The 26,550-nt window shown below is 40.0% G+C and overlaps 1 protein-coding gene across 1 annotated transcript in view; it reads left to right on the plus strand.

Annotated features, from left to right (window-relative positions):
- Nucleotides 1–26,550, plus strand: part of rapgef4a (Rap guanine nucleotide exchange factor 4a) — a 245,557-nt gene that overhangs the window by 21,149 nt on the left and 197,858 nt on the right. Inside the window, exons 5-6 of the mRNA XM_060828113.1 lie at nucleotides 14,411–14,499; nucleotides 17,198–17,344. Of these exons, the coding sequence (XP_060684096.1) occupies nucleotides 14,411–14,499; nucleotides 17,198–17,344 (236 nt within the window). The remainder of the gene's footprint in view (nucleotides 1–14,410; nucleotides 14,500–17,197; nucleotides 17,345–26,550) is intronic.

Genomic DNA, 26,550 nt, shown 5'->3' on the forward strand with positions numbered 1-26,550 from the left:
AAATTTGTTTTATTTATTTCATTCTGATTTTTCATTCAGAACATTTGTATTCTTCATCTTACACTGACCTTTTGCATTTTAATTTGCTCCAAAGAGTAGGTTTTACAATTATGCATGCTTGCAAAGGGACTTCATTGACCATGTTCTCTGTGTGCATTTTCCATTCACATGCACCAGGCAGATAAGGAGTTTGAGGCAGGTCTACCCCTGGCACATGCCCCCACTGGTTGTGTTTTGAGTGGTGGGGCATCCCATAAGTTCCCACCCACCCCTGAGCTTGCTGTTAGAATACAGTGGCTGGTTGGGTATCAAAGATGGCATCCCAGCCACCATAAACAAATAAATACTAAAGGGTCAGATGACCTTGTTAAATTACACTGCTCAGCCCATAGATGAGTATGGGTTGTCAGGCAGAAGTGGAATTCATTATCTTTTTTCAGAAGTGCTTTAAATGGCAGATAGAAAGGAAGACGTGCCATCATTGAAAGGTGTCTCCTTACTGATTGCGGGATCCACACAAGAAGATAACATTCTCTTTTCTTCCAATTTGAATGTGCTTTAAAACCCATCCACCTTACCTGCCTTATCCCTGAATACCCTGCCCAAAGCCTCCTGACTTATCCTGGTCTGGAATCCATGGGTCCTTTTGAATGGGTTTATCTGAAATCCTGGTATTGCCATGACAGAGCCCTCGCAATGCCAGGATGGTTGAACCAGCTAAACCTTCTCCCAGTAATGCGTACAATTCCCAAAACGAACTCACTTAACCTTCCTGCAGCACTTTATGGATGTGAAGGGAGCTTTTTATTTGCTGTCCAGCAACATTTCTGCCCTGTATTGCCAGTTGCTTTTCATAGTTAGAACATAAATGCAGTTTTTACTTTAAAGAAGACAAAGAGTCTGACTGCTCTTTCCTAGTGGCCAGATGGAAAGATATTTTAAAAAATCAGGTTTAATTTGCACTGTATACTGAAGTTATTTAGCTTTGAGAAGGTGATGGAGAAAATTTGTGGTCAAGAAATTTGTGGGAACCTTAAGTTATTTCCACAGAGCTCTACTATAATAGTTTACAAAAAAAATTAAGCAGTTGGTGATGAGAAAGAATTTCACTTGTCCATAAATTTCGAGGTGATATGCACTGCCTGGCTGTTCGCCTCACCAAACATTAACCTGTAGCCGCCTTGGCATGAGCCACTCTGTTGAAGGAAATTGCTTGTCATAAATTAGGTGATTTGCATCGTATGTGAATTGTTCTGACCATTGCAACTTACAGCTGGTAAATCAAGTTGTAAGAAGCTGTAAACAATGTGATTAATGGTCCTTACGTGAAACACAGCTTGGAGGCCCAGACAACTCAGGAAATAAACTGTGGAATCTCACTCCATCAGCTCGATAATTGTTTATAGTTTTATATGATGTGTTCTGTCAGTATTTAGTGCTAGTCTTGCCATTCACATTCTTCTTAATGTTGAAAAGGCAGTAATCGTCAGGATGTAAGGATGTTTTGACATCATGAAAAGCAGATTGCATAGATTTATCTGAGAACAGTTTAGCCTATCATCTTTGTTTGTACATTTCACATACTGGCCTTCTGATTTCATCAATCTTCAGTCCCCAGGGGCCAATAATAACTCCCAATCAAATATATCAGCTTGCAACTTCCTTCCTTCTACACATTGAACCTCACTTCAGCGGGTTGGTCCAGGCCTGATGGGCTGACTGGCCTTGATCTGCACAGTAGGGATTCTTAAAGCCGATAAAACTGTAATTTGTGCCTGTAACACAACTGCTGATGCCAGTAATACTGTTAATAATGCAATATTGCTGGTAACCCAGCAGGAATTGCCTGTAGTTTAAGTGATGCTGGAATATGTGTGTATATGTGTGTTCTGTGCAGTTCAGTAGATTTTAAGGTTGCCCAGGCAAACACTCAGAACAGATGTTTCAGTAAATACTATGCAAATGTAATTGTGGAATACCTTTCCAATTGCACAGTTACTCCACATACAGGCTTGCCTCCCCAACAGTGACAGTCATTGTGCCAGCTACAACCTGCATTTTCCAGGCTGTTGTTGTCACACTGAGAAACAGTCCTGAGCTGCAATGTCCCACTGAGAGGCTGGTGCAGTCCTTTTGCTGAAACTGATAAAAAAAATTCATTATTTTACACTAGAGTTTGTGAAAGGGTGGAATAACTTCTGCATAACTCCAATAACGTTATCACCTTTTTCTGACCAGTGGATCACTCTGTAGTAAACATTGAAAGATGCAGCAGGTAACTTGAAATTGCAGAATATTGTAACCCTGTCTGAAAGCTGCAAGAATGTCTTCTTGGAGGCAGCAGCCATTGACTCTGAAAATCTATCCACCTTTTCCGAGAGTACTGCCCTTCTGTGCTGCTAAACTCCTGGTCTTAGCGAGGAGCTCTTATATATCACCAGCTGTTATTGAGAAAGGTGCTGGCTGAGACTGGGCTAGAGCTGTGGTCCAGCAAATGCTGAACCGATCTGACAGGTGCGATGCTAATTCAGAATCACGCAAAACATCACTGAGATGAGTTCACCACTCAGTCTCTATCTTACTGTGAGCCTTGTTTTATCACTGCTGCTGGTATTTTATTGTCTCCTCGTGCTGCCTCAGATGCCTTTCAACCTCCTCCTCCATGTTGGCTGCCTCACTGCTTTGGCCGCTTCCTGCTGTTATGCATCCACCTCCTTCTCTCCTCCTGCCTCAACTATCCTGTCCTCCTCCACTTTAATCACCTGCTCTGACTCCATTTTTTCTGCCTCAAATTCCTCCCCTGTCCTCTCCCACAGTTAGTCTCCACCCACACTGACAGACCCCTCCCCCTCACACACTGACAGACCCTACCCAACCTCACACTGACAGCTCCCCCCACACTGACAACCCCCTCGCCCACACACACACTGAGCCCCCTCCCCCTCACACACTGACAGCGCCTACCCACACTGATAGATCCCTCCCCCTCACACACTGGCAGCACCCGCCACACTGACAGCCCTCCCCACACTGACAGTCCCCTCCCCCTTCCACACTGACAGACCCCTCCCCCTCCCACACTGATAGCTCCCATTCCCACACAGATAGCTCCCAGTCCCACATTGACAGCTCGCCTCCCACATTGACAGCTCCCCCTCCTACACTGACAACTCCCTCCCACACTGACAGTTCCCAGTCCCACACCACCGGTTACCTCCAGTCCGATAGTTTCCCACTTACTCTGAGAGGTTCAGAGAGGTGCAGTTTTTTACAAATCTAATTGCAGAACAGTCCTTATCATGTAGTAATTTGTGACAATTCACAATTCTTGGGATGTTTCTTTCTCATCACAAATCGTTGAATGATATACAAACTAATTCATGAATAGTATGCACATTAACCTTGGCATTATATTGCTGGTAATTTGTGTACTAATCCTTCCTACAATATCTACATTGGAGTAGTGGTTTATGCCACAGATGTGCAATACAGGTGCTAATATGTTAATGCTAACATATTCATAATATTTTAACAACACTGCAAAATGTTTTAATGTGCTTGTTATTGACTTATGCCACAAAAAGAGCTTTGTCTATGGGTTCAGTTTATGAATTCTTTATGTCTCTGTCATGAAATATTGACAGATATATTAGCATAATTGTCTAGGAACACTTGTCCCCAAGACATATGCCTTAATAGCAGACCATTCTGTGATTGTTATGTAAAATAATGATTTTTAAGAAGAAAGTGATAATCAGAAACAAGACCTGACATGGGTTCCATAAACAATGCAACAAAAATACAATCTATTATCATTTTCATATTTACATAATTTTGAATAGTTTCAACATTTGATGTGAAATTCATTTTAAAATGGTTCTGAAGGTATTTCATGTGAATGTTACATATTATATACCCATAAAGTAATTTTGAGATTTTGTTAAATTTACTAAAATGAATGATCACCACTCTATAGACTGATTGAAACGATCATAAAAAATATACTCATTTTGTCATGCACCAATGTTTTTATCTGTAATGTCTAAAGCTGTACTCCATTTGACACCTCTGAATAGAATTCATGAATTATATATTTATCCTGTTGTTTAATTACTTTGACTTGTAACACATCAACTTAAAATAAGCAGGAGCCCTGTGAGAATGAAGATATTCCCAGCAGTTTCACAGCTTGAAGCACATTCAAAGCAATGAGTGTCTATCAGACAGATGAATGTGGCATCTCCTTTAAATGGGATTGAATGGAACAAGAATTTAGTCCAGTTCTCAGGATGTGATGGCAGAAAAATATTTAATTTTTACTTTCAAAAATCAAACAAATTTGGACTTAATATTTCATTTGCTGCCAAAGCACGGGACAGAGGGAACAACCTCTGTGTCTGAATGAATAGTAGACAAGGCATAAGTCAATGACTATGCCTCAGGTGGCACAGAGGCTCAGTGGTTAGCACAGTGCCAGGGACCCGGGTTCAAATCCAGCCTTGTGTGGAGTTTGCACATTCTCCCTGTGTCTGCATGGGTGTCCTCCCAGGTTAAATGGATTGGCCATTCTACATTGTCCTTAGTGTCCAGGATTGTGTAGGATAGGTGGGTTAACCATGATAAATGTGGGGTTACGGGGCCAGTGGTGGGTGTTGGGTCTGTGTGGAATGCTCTTTAGAGGGTTGGGATTGACTCGACAGGTCAAATAGCCTCTTTCCGCACAGTTGGGATTCTATGATTCTATCACTATTATTGGGTTTCAAGCCACTTCACCACCCACCTGCTAACCTCTAAAACTATGTTGCTGTTGCTTCCATTAGTTGTCAGATAGGTCCTTGCGAGGGGTGCGAACAAGTGCAAAGTTGGCAGTGGCCAGGATTAAGTCAAGTGACAGTAACTATGATTGCAAGGCATTGTGGTGCAGTTGTGGCATCCGTGCCCAGTGTAACAGGGGATTGAGAAGTGGGAGGAAAGGTTTCAGAGTGGCACTGCAGTGGACAGTGATTTCAGTGTGCAGACAAGATGCGCATCCTATACCTCCTCAATCCATGTTCAGCTAAATACTTTAAACTATTTTCCCTTTTAGTGATGGCCTGCAGATATGGTTTACCTGTGTTGACAATCCCAATATTGTACAGGGTTCTCAAAAGTGACATTATGCCCTTATTTTTATCTAATAGGGGCTCACAGCCTGCCTTAAGTGTGGAGCTTCCATACCTAGTTTTTGACCATTTCAATAATGTATTAAATTTTTGTCCATCATGTGGTGACTTAGGTCCCTGTTTAGTGTCTGTAAGTAGGGCACAGGGACATTAAACTTCTGAGTTTATTAATCAGGTACTAGGTAGTTGGGAACAATGTTACCTGTTACCAATGTTGCCAGCGTAAGGTGTGCCTGTAGGAATGTGTCACTTAGGCAAAAAATAGATTGTGCACAAGTAGCTATCAAGTTCCTGGGAGTTACCATTGACTAGAAGTTGAACTGGACTAGCCATGTAAATACTATGGCTACAAGATCAGGTCAGAGACTAGGAATACTATGGAGAATAACTCGCCTCCTGAATTCCCAAAGCCTGTCCACTATTTACAAGGCACAAGTCAGATGTGTGATGGAATATTCCCTACTTTATTGGCTAGGTGCTGTTCCACCAACACTCAAGAAACTTGACACTACCCAGGACAAAGCAGCCTGCTTGATTGGCACCACATCCACAAACATTCACTCTCTCCACCACCAATGCTCAGTAGCTGCAATGTGTACCATCTATTATGTGAACTGTAGTAACTCACCAATGCTTCTTAGAGAGCAGCATTCAAACCTATGACCAATAACATGTAGAAAGACAAGGGCAGCAGACATATTGGAACACCACTACTTACAGGTTCCCATGGAATTACACTGCCAGTCCTTCAGCATAACTAAATCAAAATCCTGGAACTCCATTCCAGTTCTCTGTCTATGCATGCACCACATGGACTGCAGTGGTTCAATAAGGTGGCTCACTACTGCCTTCTCAAGGATAGTAGGGATGGGCAACCAAGGCTGGTGTAGCCAGTGCCACTTATATCCAAATGTTATACTGCCTCATTCAAAATGGTGTTAACTTGTGACATGGAGCTTTCATCGATTATGTTCACTTTTCGCAAATGAATACTTGAAGTGGATTGTTTACTCAAATGTCTGGAAGATTTATTTAGCTGGTAAGACTGCCCAGAATCTAATCTGCTGCCTTCCTAACAGCACCACGGTCATTCCTAGACCTCTTGAACTGTAGTAGTTTGAGAAGGCGGCTCACTATCTCATTCTCCAGAGCTAAAGATAGACAACAAATGCTGGCCCAGCTCGTGATAACATTAGTTGAGGAATGAATTTTAGAAAAGTCACGTCTGGCTGGTTTTTAATTTTACAGCACTCCTGTTTGAAATGTCAGTTATATGTACCCAAAACTAGTAATAGGCTGGTTGGATGGATTTTGATAGGAAGACCCTTGGCTACTCAGACTATAGCTTCCAGCCATAATTTCATCCCTTCTTCATTTCTTGATCGCTAGGATGAACATGCACAAACATTCCATGTTGAATTGCATCCTCCGGCACAGTTTTACCGTTAAAAATCAGTAATGATGGTATTTTCTTTGTAATTTTCAGGATACAATAATACCACAGAGTAATGAGTCTTATTGTACTCAGAAGTTTCTCTTGGTATTGGTTTAGTAATTTAATGACTGCAGTTTTGTTTTATAAAACATCAAAATGGTGGTGAATTGTATCCACATTGTCAATCTGTCTGAATCTGAAAACATGCTTCTCCCCTTGTATTCATAACAAACCTATTAAAATCAAATATGTTTGTTTTGCTATCAGACAACATCTCCTGTTCTATGAAGAAATGATGTTGGACTTGAAATGTTCGCTGTTTCTCTCTCTATAGGGATGCTGCCATCCCTGCTGAGGTTTTCCAGCAATTCCTGTTTTTATCTTCTATATAGAAATATAGAAAATAGGAGCATGAATCCGCCATTTGACCCTTCAAGCATGCTGCATCATTCATTATGATCATGGCTGATCATTCAACTCAGTAGCCTATCCTTTGATCCCCACAGTCCCAAACGCGAGATCCAACATCTCCTTGAAGTAATACAATGTTTTGGCCTTGACTGCTTTCTGTGGTAGTGAATTCCACAGGCTCACCATTCTCTGGTGAAGAAATTTCCCCTCCTCTCAGTCCTAAATGTTTTCCTCCATATCCTTATTCTGTGGCCCTTGGTTCTGGGCTTTCTGCATCTACCCTGTCCAGTCGTATTAGAATTGTATAGATTTCAATGAGATTGCACACTCAATCTTCTAAACTCCAGCATTTATAACTGATTCAATCTCTCCTCAAGAGTCAGTCCTGCCATCCCAGGAATCAATCTGGAAAACTCCCTCAATACAAAAAAAAACTACCTCTTATAAGGAAACCGAAGCTGCATACATTATTCCAGGTGTGTTCTCACCCAGACCCAGTATAATTGCAGCAAGACATCTCTGTACATGTACTGAAATCCTCTCGCTGTGAAGACCAATAAACTATTTGCCTTGTTGACTGCACCTCCATAATTACCTTCAGTGACTGGTGTACTTGGATCTCGCTGTGCATTCCCCTTTCAATTTATAGCCATTCAGATAATAATCTGCCTTCCTATTTTTGCCCCCAAAATGGATAACCTCACATTTAGCCACATTATACTGCATCTCAGACACATTTTCTCACTCACTGTCCTTGTCCAAATCATACTGAGGCATCTCTGCATCCTCCTCACACCTCACCATCCCATTCAGCTTTGTGTCAAATGTAAATTTGGAGATATTGTACTTAGTTCTCTTATCTAGTTCATTTATATATATTGTGAATTGATGGGCTCCTAGCATTGATCCCTGTGATACCCCACTACTCAATGCCTGCCTTTCAGAAAAAGAGGAGAAAGTGAGGTCAGCAGATGCTGGAGATCAGAGCTGAAAATGTGTTGCTGGAAAAGTGCAGCAGGTCAGGCAGCATCCAAGGAACAGGAAATTCGACGTTTCGGGCATAAGCCATTCCTGATGAAGGGCTTATGCCCGAAACGTCGAATTTCCTGTTCCTTGGATACTGCCTGACCAGTTGCGCTTTTCCAGCAACACATTTTCAGCATTTCAGAAAAAGACCCATTTATTCCAATTCATTGTTTCCTGTCTGCCATCAGGTTTCTATCCATCTCAATACACTACCCATAATCCTGAGTTCCATCTGCTTTGCTTAACCTGTGTCCTTTCATTAATGAATAGAAATGAGATGTTGTCTCTCTTCCTCTTCTTGCCTCTCATAATGGTCACTTTAATAGATGCAGTGATTCTGCTCTTCCACTGATCTACTATCTAATTCAGCTATTTTGCAGTTTTGCCAGCAAAAAGTACCTTGACTCATTTTTTTTATTTCTCCCATTCCTATTTAATTTTCTTGCTTGGAGTAGGACTAGAATGCCTTTCACAGCCACTCTGTTTTTACCAGTTCAAGTTTTAATTCTACTGTACAAGAAAACCCTTTTTGTTTTGTATCCATTAGGTTTGCCTGGATTTCACAATAAAACTGCGACAAAATAATAATTTAGCATAACTCAGAAACACGCTCGTGACCTGTGTGCTTTGATGAATTGGTAAGCTTCAGATCATAAGACAAGATCATAAGGTTTTCTTGCACAGTAGGATTAAAACTTGAACTGGTAGACATACAGTGCTGAAAGGCATTTTAGTTTTACTCCAAACAAGAAATTTCATACAACTTCTGGAACAAAAGTGTGTTTACTGATGAAGTGTTCTTTGTTCAACTTGATTGTGTGAGACTGTGTCCCATGCAATCCTACCCTGAAGAATAATACTTGATGGTGGATTGGCTACAAGTGGTCAAAAAATAATAATGAGATTTTAAAGATCACAATAAGTATATTTCATTTGAATATTGCTAATGCTTCGCTTCACTTAGTCATAGTCATAGAGATGTACAACATGGAAACAGACCCTTCAGTCCAACTCATCCATGCTGACCACTTGATAAGTACTCACTGACACTAATAGAAGCATTTTTTTTAGTGTAAAAGCAAAACGTTGTGGATGCTGAAAATCTGAACTGAAACATTTTTAAAAACTTTGACAAAACAGATTCAGCCATTGAACACTGCAAAAATTAATACATTTCAATTCAACCATATTATTCAAAAAACCTATAAAGTGCATATTTTGTAAGTGTTTCAGTTGATTTTAAATGCACAGAATCTAAAGTACTGTTTCTTTAAGGTTAAAAATCTCCCAATTCTGAATCATGAAGGTGCTGAAAAATTAACTAGGATCTCACTTTTAGTTGATTAATTCCTCGGGCTGAATTTTTGAGTTTTGGATAAAGTGTTTTTTCAAGTGAGAATCATAGCAGTTGGTACTCCATGGTCCATGTTGGCTTTTCTCATGAAATCCACTTCTCTCGAACTCTTTAATTCTGTAACTCACCTCTTCAGCACATATCATTGGGCAGGAATAGTGGATGTGCTCCCAGCTGGGACACTGGGATATTCATGCTGTTGGTGTGATATTGAAACTCCAGCTCTGTAGAATGTTAGCCATTACACAACAGGAATTGACCTTCACACTGTGGTGCTCAATATTGTCTAAAATGGCAAGCTGGGTCCCTGCTTCACTGACAGAGACCTGGAGGTTCTGATTGTTGGGATAGTGGAGAGGATAGCCATCCTCTTACCTGCTGACCAGCAACGGAGACCACATCAGCCAACCTAGCACGCCTGGGCTGAGGTAGCGCCCTGCACCAGTGCAGTGGCCCAGATTTTAAAAAATGCACAGCAATACAAGAAGAATGTTAGTGATCTTCTGCACTCTGTAAGAGTATGTGCTTCTCTCTGCTGCATCAAACTCACAAGGCCACCACACACTGAGTCTGCAATGACGATCACATCTCACGTGGGCTCATGGACGACAACTCTTGCTATTGCAAGATGTAACAACTCTGTTTTAAAAGTCTGACAGCCTGCAACCTAGCACTGAAGAGTTTATGAGCTGAAAAACAATGCAAGCTATAGAGCTTAGCAGTGTCCAAGTAAGGACAAGGTGACTAAGTGTTAAGTTAGCTCAGAGCCATAAGATGCATCCTGTGTAGATGTATGAGATGTGTGTGTCCCAGTGCTCAAAGCGATCAGGTAGAAGTGTACAAGTCATTAGAATCTCTGGGCTCCAAAAACAGTTTCTGATGTGCAGAAGTGATGTGAGAGTTGGTCCGAGAGCAGGAATGATATCATGGTGAGGCTGGTGATTTGGTAATTGGTCAAGAGTGTGATGCTGGGAAAGCGCAGCAGGTTAGGCAGCAACCAAGGAATAGGAGAATCAACATTTCAGGCAAGAGCCCTTCAATGTAGATTCTTCTGCTCCTTGAATGCTGCCTGGCCTGCTGTGTTTTCCCAGCACTACACTCTCAACTCTGATGTCCAGCATCTGTAGTCCTCACTTTCTCCCTGGTGATTTGCTAATGCCCACTTGTGGTGGATGAAGACATGCCCACTTGTGGTGGATGAGGACAATGTCCACATAACATGAAGAGATATTGTGGGGAAGGCTGAGTTACCTGAAGGCCTGGAGAAGCAAACAGAGAGTTGCTGCTGCCGGGAAACCTCTCTGACTTCATATTGGGAATTAGGTCTGTCTAGTTTCTCAGAGAAGAGAAGAATTGCATGCTGCATAGAAGCTTGGTAAATTGGGCTAATAATCAGATGCAAATACATTGGAACTAAAATGGTCACTGTTCATTATTGAGATTTGGAACATACTGTTTGAAGGTTAAGGGAAACATTAAAAACTTTTTGTTATTGTTGGGATTCTGATGTTCTTTCATTTTCTCCATATTTTTGAACATTTTTACCATTGCACATGCTGCTCAATGGAGTGGAAATTTCTGTCCAATGTTTGAAGAATCTCCCTCCAATCTCTCTTGAATTGTAGCTCAGCTTTGTACCATTAAGAGTCTAAAGTGTAGAGCATTTGTATCTTCTTTTGGTATCGTATCGCATACTTATTTTTGCAATCCCAGAATGTCAGTTCAGCTTTGGGAAGAATGAGTTAGGCCTCATCCTCTGATACCTGAGCCTTACTCTGAGCCATATCCCCATCATATTCTTCACCTTAATTGTGGAAGGAGTATGAAAGGAATTTGTATGGAGTGGTGGGCTGAATAGAAAGTCTGTCTTGGTTCTCATGGACTGCAGCTCAATTCCCAATGCTTATTAAACCTCACCACTTCCACCCAAAATGTCCATGTCCACCTATATCTTCAGATCTCCAATATGCTACCTTACGTTCCCATGTCCCTTACACTTTCTTGTCCACTCTATTGCTTTCTATATCCCCATACATAAGAAACAAACGACAGGCAAAAGTAGACATTGGGCCACTTCAAACTGATGCTGGAAGCCTAGTGATGGGAGATAAGGAAATAGCAGGAGAACTTAACAAGTACTTTGCGTCAGTTTTCACAGTGGAAGACATGAGTAATAACCCAATAATTAAAGGAAGTCAGGGGGCTGAGTTGAGTATGGTTGTCGTTACAAAAGAGAAAATGCTAGAAAAGCTGAAAGGTCTTAAAATGAATAAATCTCCTGGCCCCGATGGGATACATTCTAGAGTTCTGAGAGAGGTGGCTGAGGAAATAGCGGAAGCATTAGTTGAGATTTTTCAAGAGTCACTGGAGTCAGGGGAAGTCCTGGATGATTGGAAGATCGCTGTTGTAACCCCCTTGTTCAAGAAAGGATCAAGACAAAAGATGGAAAATTATAGGCCAATTTGCCTAACCTCGGTCGTTGGTAAAATTCTAGAATTCATCATTAAGGATGAGGTTTCTAAATTCTTGGAAGAGCAGAGTCTGATTAGAACAAGTCAACATGGATTTAGTAAAGGGAGGTCATGCCTGACAAACCTGTTGGAATTCTTTGAAGAGGTGATAAGTAGGTTAGACCAGGGAAACCCAGTGGATGTGGTCTATCTAGACTTCCAAAAGGCCTTTGATAAGGTGCCACATGGGAGGCTGCTGAGCAAGGTGAGGGCCCATCGTGTTCAAGGTGAGCTACTGGGATGGATTGAGGATTGGCTGTCTGACAGAAGGCAGAGAGTTGGGATAAAAGGTTCTTTTTCGGAATGGCAGCCGCAGGGTTCAGTGTTGGGGCCACAGCTGTTTGCATTATATATTAATGATCTGGATGAAAGGACTGGGGGCATTCTATCGAAGTTTGCAGATGATACGAAGTTAGGTGGACAGGCAGGTAGTACTGAGGAAGTGGGGAGGCTCCAGAAAGATCTAGACAGTTTGGGAGAGTGGGGAGAGTGGTCCAGCAAATGGCTGATGGAATTCAATGTGAGCAAATGCGAGGTCTTGCACTTTGACAAAAAGAATAAAAGCATAGACTACTTTCTAAATGATGAGAAAATTCGTAAAGTCAAAGTACAAAGGGATCTGGGAGTTCTAGTCGAGGATTCTCTAAAGGTAAACATGCAGGTTGAGTCCGTGATTAAGAAAGCAAATGCAATGTTGTCACTTGTCTCAAGAGGGTTGGAATATAAAAGCACTGTTGTGCTACTGAGACTTTATAAAGCTCTAGTTAGGCCCCATTTGGAGTACTGTGTCCAGTTTTGGTCCCCACACCTCAGGAAGGACATACTGGCACTGGAACGTGTCCAGCGGAGATTCACATGGATGATCCCTGGAATGGTTAGTCTAACATATGAGGAATGGCTGAGGATCCTGGGATTGTATTCATTGGAGTTTAGAAGATTAAGGGGAGACTTAATAGAAACTTGCAAGATAATACATGGCTTGGAAAGGGTGGACGCTAGGAAATCATTTCCGTTAGGCGAGGAAACTAGGACCCGTGGACACAACCTTAAAATTAGAGGGGGTCAATTCAGAACAGAAATGCGGAGAGTGGTGGAATTCATTGCCGCAGAGTGCAGTGGAGGCTGGGACGCAAAATGTCTTCAAGGCAGAGATTGATAAATTCTTGACGTCACAAGGAATTAAGGGCTAAGGGGAGAATGCTGGTAAGTGAAGTTGAAATGCCCATCAGCCATGATTGAATGGCAGAGTGGACTTGATGGGCCAAATGGCCTTACTTCCACTCCTATGTCTTATGGTGTTATGGTCATACTTCATTTTGTGTACTCTCATGCTCCATTCCCTCTCCATGAATCATCCATTCTCCTAATGTCTCCATGCTCCCTTTTTCTCTTCCTCCCATGTATCGTGCACGGCTATGCACTTAAGAAACACTATGGATAATTAACACCTTGGGAGCTATACCTTTGCAATGAAAATTAAAAGAAATAAATTCCTAACAATTTAATAGAGCTACTTTCAAACACTCTTAAAAAAATTCAGAGGAACATAAAACCTCTTAAGTCGTCTATCTGTTGTAAAAACAAACAAATGTTTGTTCACTTATCACATCACAGGCAGATAATCCTTAAACAACTGCTGACAATTGCTAATCAACCCCCCAAAATGTGAATACAGCTCCCTGCTGAGATGATTCTGGAGCTTGTGAAATGCATAAAAATGTTCACAATGGCCTGAACTCTCAAGTCAAACACTTGGAAATATAAACAATGAAGAGACAAATTGAAACAGAAGAACAGATGGTCCTTTTTTTCTATCCTACAAATGAGTCTTCAAAGCAGATTGAAGAGATTGAATGTCAATCAAGAGGTGCAGTACCTGATTTGTTTTTTTTAACATAAATGTTTCTTTTAGGTGGTGGGATGTATGTAAGTTTCATTTGTTTAATGCTCTTGAACATTTTGCAAGGAATACTACAAAGTAAGAAATGTTTTTGTTTTGCATGTTTGAAAGAAAGCGGGAAGGCCAATAGGTATTTGAAAGAAAGAAAAATACAGGGAATAGGATTGGGCAGAGCTGTGGGATCATTTTTAGACTGCACTAACAACGAGTAGCCAAGCAACGATGGCGGAGACCAGTCTCCTCCTAGAAAAGGCTGGAGATTACTATTCTTCCAAAGATTAGCTATGACTTGGAGGTGCCAGTGACGGAAGTGGGGGGGGGGGGGCGGGGGGGAGGGGGAACAAAATTAAATATCACACAACACCAGGTTATAGTCCAACAGGTTTATTTGGAAGCACTAGCTTTTGGAGCACTGCTCCTTCATCAGGTGATTGTCACCTGGTAGGTTAGCTGTTATGTGGTCAGGGAATAGCCAACCAGAACTGTGGAGTAAGATATTGGTCCTTGAAGAGATTAAACAAATTTTTCTCAAATGCCAATTGATTAGTAGGCATGAGTGAGAATAATTCCATTCCATGCTTTTGAGATTTTTGTTTGTATTTTGTTTTGAAGTGTTTCGACAAGGAGACCTTGGGACAAGTTGGTATGCAGTACTCGCTGGATCCCTGGATGTTAAGGTGTCAGAAACAGCTAACCACCAGGTAAGTGGGATATTTTGTTCAAATGCACTAACCACAGTGATTGACTTTGTTGCACCCAGCTGTTCAGCATGATGAGAGCCATTTTGATATTTCAGTTTCCACCTCAAGCTTTTTTATATAATCTAATCTTTCTTTTATTCTCTATAAATTGATTAAATTGTTAAAGATTTTGAGCTTCCAGGTTTGCTGTCTGTAAGATTCCTTCAGTTAGCGGCTTTACCAATAACATCACTATTGCTGGATGTCAGAAATCTCCATTGGCGTAAAGGTGAAATTAACATCAAGGGAGTTGTGGCCAATTTGTGAGATTAGCAGCAACGCTGATCAGAATATTACTTTTTTAATAAAAATAATGCCACCTAAGGTGATAGATATGGTAAAACAAAGATGTGCGTTTGTTAGAAATCTGAAATAAAAACGGAAATTATTGGAGAAACTCAGCAAGTCTGGCAGCATCTGTGGAGAGTAGTCAGAGTTAACGTTTTGAGGCTATTGACCCCACTTCAGAACACCTCTTTGAGATCCTTCTTGAATTCTGAGGGTCATTCGACTCAAATTGTTAACTTTTATTTCTTTCCAGAAATGCTGGCAGACCTGCTGAGTTTCTCCAACAATTTCTGTTTTTTGACAGATATACTGATGGGAAGGAAATGCAGCAAACATTAATGCTCGCTCTAATTGTTTTCAATTTACCCTTGGGAATGATAATGTATAAGGTAGATGGTTTGGTAATTCAACTTGTAGCAAATTAAATGATTGCTTTGGGTGCAATGTCCCCAGTCAGTTTCTGTCCTCAGTAGCAGATTGACAATATAATTGGAAAGCACAACATGCTGTAAAATACCCATGCCCTCCCTTTTCTGCCCACTTCATATTGAAGGACATTCTAGTTGATCCTGCTGTTGGCAACTTGGCTTTCTGGTGTTATTTAACTTAAGATCTGGGGAGAAAAGCGAAGTTGAGTATTGTTTCTTCCAAGAGCAGTTTTTTTTACTTTATCTGGGGAAGAACAACATCTGAAGTTTGCACAGTGACAGATCAGGGTCTGAGTTGGGTCTGGTCAAGAGCTAGGTCTCAAGGGGTTTGGGGCTGGGAGATTGAGGGACAGGGTTCCAGTGCCTTGGATGGAGGAGTTCAGTGTAAGTGTAAGCAAGTTTGAGGCAAGGGGATTCAGTTTCACCATTAACCGAGAGTCACAGCAGGTTTTAACTCCTGGAATGTTGTCTGGGTGACTATTTAGGTAAATAAGTTGGAACCCTTCAAAGTCTCCAACTCTAACTTAGCGAGCTAGGGAGTTTTTTAGAGCATTGCAAATGCTGGGGCTTTGTCCATTGGAAACGTCACTTCCCTGGGTAATTGTCACAATTGATTGGAACAGCTACACAGTTTTGTCAAGCACCTTTCAGGGTCTGGCCGATTTCTGACTATCCTGAGATTGGAAGGTGTGCACTGTAGTTTTAGATGCCCCAGTTCCATCATCCAAGAACTAGTGAGTACAAAAAGATTAATGAGATCACTACAGATTTTTAATGAAACAATTTGCATTTTGATACAAGTAAATACTGCGATTGTAAATAAGCCAACAGTTGCAATGAGAAGCTTTAGGATGAATTTTTTATTGGATTCAGTGCTTTACTTTTGCGTAGGTTGACAAAACGTGTTAAAAATGTAATACAAATTTTTTTTTATTGTTTCCTTCTAAAGATGTGCTTAATACATTAGAGCAACAGTTCATGCCTCATTTAAACATTTCAGCTTATCTGTTGAAAGTTCACGGTCTCATTTCAGTCACTAATTCAAGATTTACAATCCAGCTTCTGATCATTGCTTACTCATTGCCTTGGTAGACAAATTGGACTTTATAATGAAGCTCTGGGTTGGCTTGATTCAAACCTTAGGCTCTAAGATCAGTTCTTGGCATATGCTTCCTGTTGAATGATCGTGGCACTGCTAACTGTTTCTAACTGCTCAAGGTAGAGATGATGCTTCATTCAGACCCTAAGGTAATATCCCACGTTTCTGGCCAGGTGTGCACCACATCGCAATGGGAAAGGAGAAAATTTAAGTTGCAGTACCATAGCCTGAAACAGGCTTTAGATTCCTTTGCATATGCAAATATAAGGTCTGTTGGCTTCAATGTACCTTGCTGCAAGATTGGTTTGTCTGGGCTTCGCATGTGTCAGTGCCTAGTTCCAATATGGAGAGTTTTCAAAATTACTTATATGAACTGGCAGCCAGGAGGGGCAAGAGTTCTCCTTCTTAGCGCCCTTCAAGTCAAGCATGTTGCTGATCCTTCTCTCTATATTTATTTGTTCCTATTCCCAGTCTCTGATTGCCCTCTTTGGTCTTGCGTCTCTTTATCCCTGCCCTCATCCTCCTCACTGACTTTATGTGTCTTGCTAGCCGTGGCATGATCTTCACTTACTCTTCACTGACTGGCTGTGAGCTCCATTGTAATGAGGACTCAGGCCTCACCACATAACTATGAAAATATCCACATGTACTTGCCATGTTGCTCAAAATCCAAGGCATTACCACCTCATTAGACTACAATAGATGTTAAGCTCTAAGTAACAGGAAAAATGTTTAAGAAACTATATGATTATAAAGTGCAAACATATTACAGCAATGGTCCAAAGGAATTATTCCATTTAAAATTGTATAATGTTTGAATTTTTGGTTTATATTTTTTTGAAAGGATGCTGTTGTACTGTGCACTCTCGGAATTGGAACAGCATTTGGAGAATCCATTCTGGACAATACTCCTCGCCATGCAACAATTGTTACTAGGGAGTACAGCGAACTTCTCCGTATTGAACAGAAAGACTTCAAAGCACTTTGGGAGGTAAATCTGAAAACAGCATGTACTTCTTGACTCTTTTAAAAAATGTTAGTCAATTGTTGTGAACGGTAAATGTAGTGTCCACTTAATGCCACTTGTAATCAATTAGGTTACTTTGGATAAAATCAGGAGCAACATCTTTGTGGAGAGATTTGGTAATGCTGTTGAACTAGATTGGCAGAGGTTGGGCTACTGGCAAGCAGTTCAGAAGAGAGAGAAGCTGAGATGGAATTGGAATTTGAAAAATGAGTAAATGAGTCTGGAAGACAGAGGAAATATTGGTCAGATAAGAAAAAAGTGAGCTTATCAAGGGTAAATGGAATATGTTTTAATGCATGGAGTATTTAGTAGGCAACATTCTTAAATTGCATCCAGGGATTTTCTTTTCGCCAGTACATGGAAAGCCCAACTCCCCAAGGTTCAGGGGAGTTCTGGACTTGGTATTCAGAAATAAGCCCGGAAGATGGAAGATATATCAAAAGGGGAACATTTTGGAGAACATTAGATTTAGGTTAGTTATGGAACAGAATAAGGATGGGCCAGAAATAAAAATTCTAAACCAGGAGAAGACTAATTTTGCTGAGAGAGGTATGATTTGGCACAAGAGGACTGGGAACAGCTACTTGCAGACAAAACTGTGTCAGTGCAATGTGAGGCATTTAAGTAGGAAATAACGAGTGTAAAGGGCAGTTATATTCCTGTGAAAACAAAGGGTGGAACCAAGACTGGAGAATCCTGATATCAGGGAATCTGAAAGTTAGGATGAAGAAAAACAAAAACAAACTTAAGGAAGATACCGTTGGCTCAATATGGCAGAGTCACGATAAATATGTACAAGGGGAACTTAAAAAAGAAATTAAGAAAGTGAAAAGAATGCATGAGAAAGCTTTGGCAGGTAGAATAAAGAAATACACAAAAGGATTTTTTAAAAATATATAAAGAGCAAGAAAACCACTAAAAGAGTAGGATGCTCAAGGGATTAGATTAGATTCCCTACAGTGTGGAAACAGGCCCTTTGGCCCAACAAGTCCACACCAACCCTCCAAAGAGCAACCCCCCCCCCCCGACTAATGCACCTAACACTATGGGCAATTTAACCTGGCCAATTCACCTGACCTGCACATCTTTGGACAGGGGGAGGAGACCAGAGCACCCAGAGGAAACCCACACAGATACGGGGAGAATGTGCAAACTCCACACAGACAGTTGCCTGAGGCTGGAATTGAACCTGGGACCCTCATACTGTGAGGTGGCAGTGCCGTCTGCAGTGGCAGTCTATGTGTGGAGCCAGAAGACATGGGCAAATCCTCAATTAATACTTCCACCAGTCTTCAAAATGGAAAAGGATGCTACAGACATCAGGGTAAAGGACTGTGAAAAATTAAAAGAAATTACATGAAGATAGAGGAGTTATCAGAGAGTTTTGCAGCCTTACAAATGGATAACTTAAAGGCCCGAGTGAGATATATTCCCTGCTGTGAGGGACTGAAGGAAGGATATATCAAGGGCCCTAGCAGGAATTTTCAAATCCTCTTTAGCCGCAGATGAGACTAGGGGATTCATTGGACCACTGGGGGACTGCTAACATTGCCCCAGTACTTAAAAACAGGAGGAAATGTTAGACAAGGAAATTGCAGGCTAGTCAGTCTCACCTTGGCAGTAAGAAAGTTATTAGAAAGAATTCTGAGGGTCAAAATATATCTGCACATGGAGAGATAAGGTATAAACAGGGATATGTAGCTTGAATTTGTTAAAGCAACTTCATATTTGACAAATTTGATAAAATTTGTTGATAAGTTAACCAAGAGTGCTGGCAAGGATAATGTACTTGTAACATGGACTTTAACAAAACTTTTGATAAGGTCTCACATGACAGACTGGATAAAAAAGTAAGAGTTCATGGGATCCAAGGCAAAGTTGTGCTTTGGATGAAAAATTGGCTGAGAGGCAGGAAGCAGAAGATGATAGTCAAGGGATGTTTCTGTGGCTAAACTTTTGTTCCCAGCAGGGTTCTGTGGGATCATTGCTGGGACCTTGATATATGTGGGGTATATTGATAATTTGGACTTCAATGTAAGGGGTTATGATTAAGAAGTTCGCTGAGGAGAGTTTTCTCATGCAGGGAGAGCTGGGAGCCTGGACCTCAATGCCTGAGAAAAGTAATTGAATCAGAAACTCTTGTGATATGTAAGTGGTATTTATTTATTCACTTGTGTTGCCATAACTTCCTGGGTTATGGGCCTAGAGCTAGAAAATGAGGTTGTGTAGTCCAATCTTTGTTAACTGGCATGGACACAATGGGCTGTGTAGCCTCTTTCTCTGCTAAAAATGTCAATGAGCTTATGAAGGAACCGGGGTCGTTTCCACTGTGTGCAGATGGCAGGGAAGGAAGAGTCAGTGTCTTTCTGAACAAGAATGAGAAGGCGAACATACAAGTTAGGCAGTGAGGTGATAGTAGGCTTCTTTGCCTGAATTTCTGTTCATTCTCTACTGTAGTGCGTTTGCTGTGGTGATTCCAGCATGTCAAATGACTGAAAATGATTTACCTAAAACAATAAATATACAGTTAGTCCACTAGGGATTAAAATATGCTTTTAAAATATATTAAAAAGGAATAGAATAAAGAGAAACAGGAGAAAAATATGTAGAGACAGAATTAGGTAACCGCTGAGTGACCTGTAAAATGTTTAAATGGAAAATAGAAATTATAAAATAGCTGCAGTGCTATTAACATGATCTGAAAGTAGGCGTAATGAGTGAAATTAAAGTAATTTATGAGACACAGAGAAAATATAAATAGCTACTGCAGTGGGTGGTGGTGTAGATAGAAATAGAAGCAGGTAAATAGAGCAAGTTGCAAGAGCCTAAGAGGAAAAAAAATGCAGGTCTACATCAAAGCATCTCCCTAAGGATCTCAACCCCCAGTTAGCAACTTGCCCATCCCACTCTGCCAAATTCTCATGGCAAAGAAAAGTTTGGAAACTGTGATGCTATCTGTAGCTATTGGTAACCCTTACAACTGGATTTCACAAAGTAAGACCACACGACGCAGGGACAGAAGTAGACCATTCAGCTCATCCATTCTGCGAGATCATGGCTAATCTGATAATCCTCAAATCCACTTGCCTGTCTTTTCACGATGTTAATTGATTCCCTGACTGGTTAAAAATATGCCTATCTCAGCCTTGAAAATACTTGATGACCCAGTCTCTGGGGTAAAGAATTCACAAATTCACAATCCTCTGAGAGAAGAATTTCCGCCTCATTTCTATCTTAAATGTGCGATCTTTTAGCCTGAGATCGTGCTTTCTCATCCTAGACTCTCACACAAGGGAAACTACCTCTCCACATCTACCCTGTTAAAGTCTTTTAAGTGTTTTGTATGTTTCAATCAGGTTGGTAAAATGTTGAGCTGGAAAAGGCACAGCAGATCAAGCAATATCAGAGAAGCAGGAGAGTTGACGTTTCAGGTTTGACTCTTCATCAGGACTGTCCTGCCCGAAATGTTGACTTTCCTGCTCCTCTGATGCTGTTTGACCTGCTGTGCTTTGTCCAGCTCCACGTTTTATCGACTCTGACTTTCCAGCACCTGCAGTCCTCACTATCTCCAAGTTGTTTCATTCAGGTTGCCTCTCATTCTTCGATATTACAATAACGAGTCCAAACTACTCAACCTATCCTTGCAAGATAATGCACCACTCCACCCCCCCTCCAACCCAACCCCCCAAACCTGGTTTCAACCTAGTGAACCTTCTCGGGCCAGCCTCCAATACCAGTATATTTTCCCTTACATAAGGGGCCCAAACCTATTCACAGTATTGTGGCTGTGGTCTTACTAACAGCATCTATAGTTTCAATCTGCTTCCCACTGAAATGAATTCTGTTATGAGTTTTAATAATTCTTAAGGGGGAGGTCTGCATTAATGTATTATATTGTACAGAGCAGTATTTGATGGACAAAAGCAAAATCTGTAAGTGCTGCATGTCCTCACCCAATAGGAAGACAGCAGTAACTGATAGCTACACAGATATGTCCCTTAGTTCCTAGTTTGCCTGCCCTGAGGGCTGGCAATTTAATAATCCCAAACACTATCATTAGTTGAGCTCAAAATTTTTTGTGAACTTAGCTGTAATTAATTTCACTGTAAGGAATGGAAACTTAATTGGAAAATTGTCTTAATATCCACTCCACCCCGCCCCCCCCATCATCAAATTCCGAAAATCAAAATATAACCAAGACAAATAGTTTGCACGTAGCAGCATTCTAAATCCTAATTTAAAACGGTGCATGCAAAATCTGTTCAAGCAAAGCCCACCATCTAAATGGTAAAGTGAATGAGCGCCACCTGTCACCTAGTAGATGAAAGTAAACTATCAGTTACAATGACACACCCTCAAGGGCTTGACATATCAGATCAAAGCAGAAAAAAACAGAGGCTCTATATAGCAGATTCTGACAGTGGAGTGGACTTGATATCATATGCAAGAAGTAAATGAATGCTTCTATTTTTGTTTTAAAAAATTGTTGACATTCATTGATATTTTCAAGAGCTATAGATCACAATCTAATTATTGTGAATTTTAGTTTTGTGAGAAGATTGTCTCCAATATTTTCAGATGCGGTCTTTTAAGAGGGTATGAACGTAATTAGTAACATGACACCTCTTGGTTAAAAATAGTGTAGTTGGATAATATTATTATAATATTTTCCTTAAATGAAAAAGTGTTGATTAAACAAGCAGTCTGTTTAATAGATTGGTTCTTTCCTTCTATGATGTCACCTTCAGCAATGTTTTGAAGTTTAATCTATTTTTCCTAATGTCCTGGGGTTCATAACAACTCAGCAAAAGTTAAAAATGTATCCAGGTCATTGCACAGTGTTGCTGTGACTGTTCTATTGAAATAGAATATGTTGGTGAAATGATTCAACCAGACATGTTCGTGAGTTATAATTTATTTCTGCTGTAAACTTAGAATGTATATTTATGTCATGAATAACTAAAACTTTAGCATGTGATTGCAGTAAAAGGAGATTTGAACTAATCATGATGAACCTGATTTTGATGGTTGACACCAAGTACTACTAATTGGCATTTTAAGTGTAATTTAACATTGGGGTAGTCCACCTATCCTAAATGGATAAAACTGGAACCATTTGTTTAGAGTCCACAGGCATGTTTTATACAAAAAAGGCAAGTTTTTGCCCTGCATCAGCTGAGTCATAATTGGTTTTCCTTCTGATAACTGACCTTTGTTTATAACCTATAAAAAAAATCTTAACTTTAGTGTAATCCTAATCATCTGCAGACATGTATCTTTTCTCAGCTTCTCAAATATTCAGTGTATAATTGCACTTATGATCAAAATAATGTGGTACACTAGCTGTACTTGAGTTAGATGATTATATCTGAAACATACTTATATGTGCTGTAATTGTGGCAGCAATGATAGTAGCTTTTAAGAAACCACAGTAAAAGTTGTCTTTCTGATGCAGTGTAACTGAGATTTTCAAGAACAGATGTGAATGGAATCCCAGGGAAGGCAGAAATATTGAAGTTTTGTATCAGTCTCTAATCTTGAAAGTAATACTCACTTATTTGTAGGGAGTTGCACTGTTAACAAAATGCTAATGGTCCAAGTCAGTTCTGAACAGTCCAGAGACTCTAAATCTTATCTGATAATGTACTTGCTACATGCTAATTGTCTTAATTATTCACTGAGGCATAAATTTTACATGGATTGTACAAGAATTAAATAATCCTGTACAAGCACCAGTTTTAAAAAAATATGGAAAATTTAAAGGGAAATGTCATAATGAGGTGACAGAAATTCTGAAAGCTTTTAGAAACTGTTGAATTTTCCAAAAGCAATGAGGTCTAGTTATTTATCAGTGAATGCTCATGGATGAATTCAGACTTTATCTTTTGCATCTGTTGGGACCAGCAGTAGAGAACTAATCCCAGAGTTCATGAGAACACAAGTTCCTGTAGAAAAGAAAACTACAGAGGAAGAAAGGCTCTGCTGAAAAAGCCTTAAAATATTTTGTAGTATGAATAGGCTGTCTTACTGGGTACTTTTAAACTAGCTTTCGTATACAGTTCAGTACTGAGCAACACTTTACATGCAATATATATGATAGTCATTGTTTTACAAGCTGTGTTGCAATGATGAAAGAAGCAGAAAAATACAAGGGAAGCTTTCTTATATTCTTCCAATATGATTTGAATATTAAAATGATGGCAGGAGTTTCCTGTTTCCAAATATCATTTGCAAAGAGATGGAGACCTAGCAAGAATGTTTTCTGCTCATTTGTTTTGGTCTGATTCCAAATGCCTAATTTGTCTGTTCACAAGCACCACCACAAAATCATAGTCTTCGATTTCTGATGTTGTCCTTTTTGTTTATGCATGGCTTTATCAACTTGAATTGAATATTTATAGACCTAACTACCAGAATTCATCAGAAAATTTTAAATGCTATTAGCAAAATTCTTGTCATGTGCCATTCTGTTGTAATCATATGCTGTTTTATTCAGATCGGGCTCTCTGACCCTGTTATGGGGGAAGTGACTGGCATTCAGTTAACACCTCCCTGTTATGGGCCAGCTAATATTGGCACCCTATTTCATATCATTTTAATAAATGAAAATGTTCTTGTAAACAATTGCAGCCTTTCACAGGTGGCTCAGAAACCAGTTAAAGTGGCACAGGTTATGGAAGAGTGATGAACTTAGCTTTAGAAAGATTGGGGAAAGGGAGGAATAAGAGTTGAGATTGCAAGATGTAATGGGGCAAAAACACACTGAAGTGATGGTTGTTCTGATATCTAGGCAGTAAAACTAGGTCATGTGAAGTTGTAGTTTGTTTAAAAATTCCCATAGCTGGTAAATTTGAGACCATCTTAGAATGATTATTTGGATGAATTGTAATGCGCTTGTTTTAAAAGTAGGCATTATAAATGCCAAAACAATATTTTAGAAGTGTGAAAACTATAAAAGTACAGCCACTGAAATATTGTGCAAAAAGCAGTTAAATGAAGTCAGCTCTGAACTGCATGGAGTGACGGGAGGTATAATAAATGGAACGCATTTGTAGTTTGTTGGTAAATGAAAATTTGCATGAAATATCTGCTTTTAAAAGTAATTGTTGCTCTGACACTCTGAAACCTTGGTCTCTGCTGCCACCTACACCTGGTGTCGTGTGTATTTTTCATATCATTCTGTCAGTGAACAGAGCTCTAGATTGAACCAGTATTTATTTAATTGTAAATTTATGCCAGTGCGTTATTTAGTTTTCTTTCTGTTGAGATGATTATGATGAATTTTCCTTTTTCTAAAAAAAACAGTTGCTTTGAAATTATTATGGGCAATTTTCAGAGAATAAACAACATTTATTTATTGGCACAAATACCAAAAGATTATTCTTATTGATGTAATTTACGGTTTACTGTATGTTAGGGTGTGTAACATATACCACAAAAACTGGGTTGTGTTTGAGCTAGATCTTGAAGTTTACTTAAAGCACCAACTGCTTATACTTCTACAATGTCACAGATTTGCATAAGTGGTCTGGGTTCTGCATTTATTAATGTTACTGTACACTGCATGTGCACAACTGACAGACCGCATGTATTACAAAGCAGAGTACGGCTGAAAGTGAGGCAAGAGTTTTTTTTTCTGTTAGTGTCACATGTCGTGATATCCCACAACTGTGTAAAAGATACAAAATGCCCCTTTTTCCTTTGGAAAATTGGAACCCTTTTTCCAGTATATATGTACAATGATACATAGAGATATTGTTATTTGAATGCATAGAGACATCGTGGACATACAACCCAATCTAGTCCTTGTGTGGCTATGACTACTTAGTGGTGTGGTTTCACTGTGCAGTGTGTTATCTATTGCCATGGGTGGATGTGCATTGGTTTTCATAGATGCTTGATAGTTGTCTGGCATGATGTCTCTAGACTCTGAATTTTCTTTCAATGTAACTGCTGTTCTTGATGTGAATATGTTAACTATTTCTTCAAAGAACTTGGACATTGTTTATTACAACAATGCTGCTCCTTGGATGCTGCCTGAACTGCTGTGCCCTTCCAGCAACACTAATCCAAAAAATGTATCACTTCAGCAAATGCAACAATGTAGTATCTTCCCATAAATCCATGTGTATACTCATTGATTGTGCTCCTGTACCACTTTGTCCCTCCTTTTCAGGAGTGTGTCACATGTACATGGTTAGGCAGTGAGTGTGAGGGAGGGAAGAACTGTGCAGATCTGTCTTTTAAAAAGCATGAGTGTTGCTGATGAGGCTGTCTAGAGGAGAAGGATAAAAGTTTAACAACACTTTTTGAAAATTTTAATAAGTCACCTTATAATTAAAGACCATGGATTTTATAGTATGGATAGTGTGTTCTGAGAGACTTAGACTGAGGAGTGAGAAGAAGGGTAATATGTTGAACACACCATTTCCTGTGTGTCTTGGAACCAACATAGTATACTGTGGACAGGACTTGATCCAAACTGTTGAGGTACGTTGAACATATTGAATACAATGGCCACTGTGTCAACAGCCATTGCACTAATGAAGTACTGTATTTTGTAAACCGTTTCCCGTTGTGACCTCTACATTGATGCTCAGTTGCTGCTGAGATTTTAAACTGTTCATGCAGTTGGCTGTTATCTGACACAGTTTGCGGAATCTGCTTGCCTGTGACCAGAATGTGTGAAATTGATGTTGCAGTCTCAAATCTATGCTATTGTAACTGACTGATTTGTTATCTCATTGATTGAAATAGATCAAAGCATACCGGAAGACAAATAATAGGTTATCCATCTCATCCAATGGTGTGAAAGGTTTCTGGTGCCCCATCTAAAGGGTGCATATGGCCTTTTCAGGCCAGTTGTAAGCATAGAATTGTAGTTTCCCCAGGTATACCATGTACTAGCTATGAAATGATATTGACACAAGTGTCAATTTTGACATATTAGGCTTTTTTTTGGGACACCTCACTTAGATGGAGGTGGAGGTTTCAGTTTTTGATGGTGTCCATGTGGTGTGTCAAGTTGGTTCAGTCTGACTGGAATCTGTAGACTGGATATTACGGTCACCTCTTGGACTGTGTTGACTTGCTTTGTGTGCCAGGGATGAAACGTTTTGGAAACCCAAAGAACTGCGGATGCTATAAATCTGAAACAAAAACAGAAGTTG

Source organism: Hemiscyllium ocellatum, chromosome 7 (assembly GCF_020745735.1).
Source record: "Hemiscyllium ocellatum isolate sHemOce1 chromosome 7, sHemOce1.pat.X.cur, whole genome shotgun sequence".
Lineage (NCBI taxonomy): Eukaryota > Metazoa > Chordata > Chondrichthyes > Orectolobiformes > Hemiscylliidae > Hemiscyllium > Hemiscyllium ocellatum.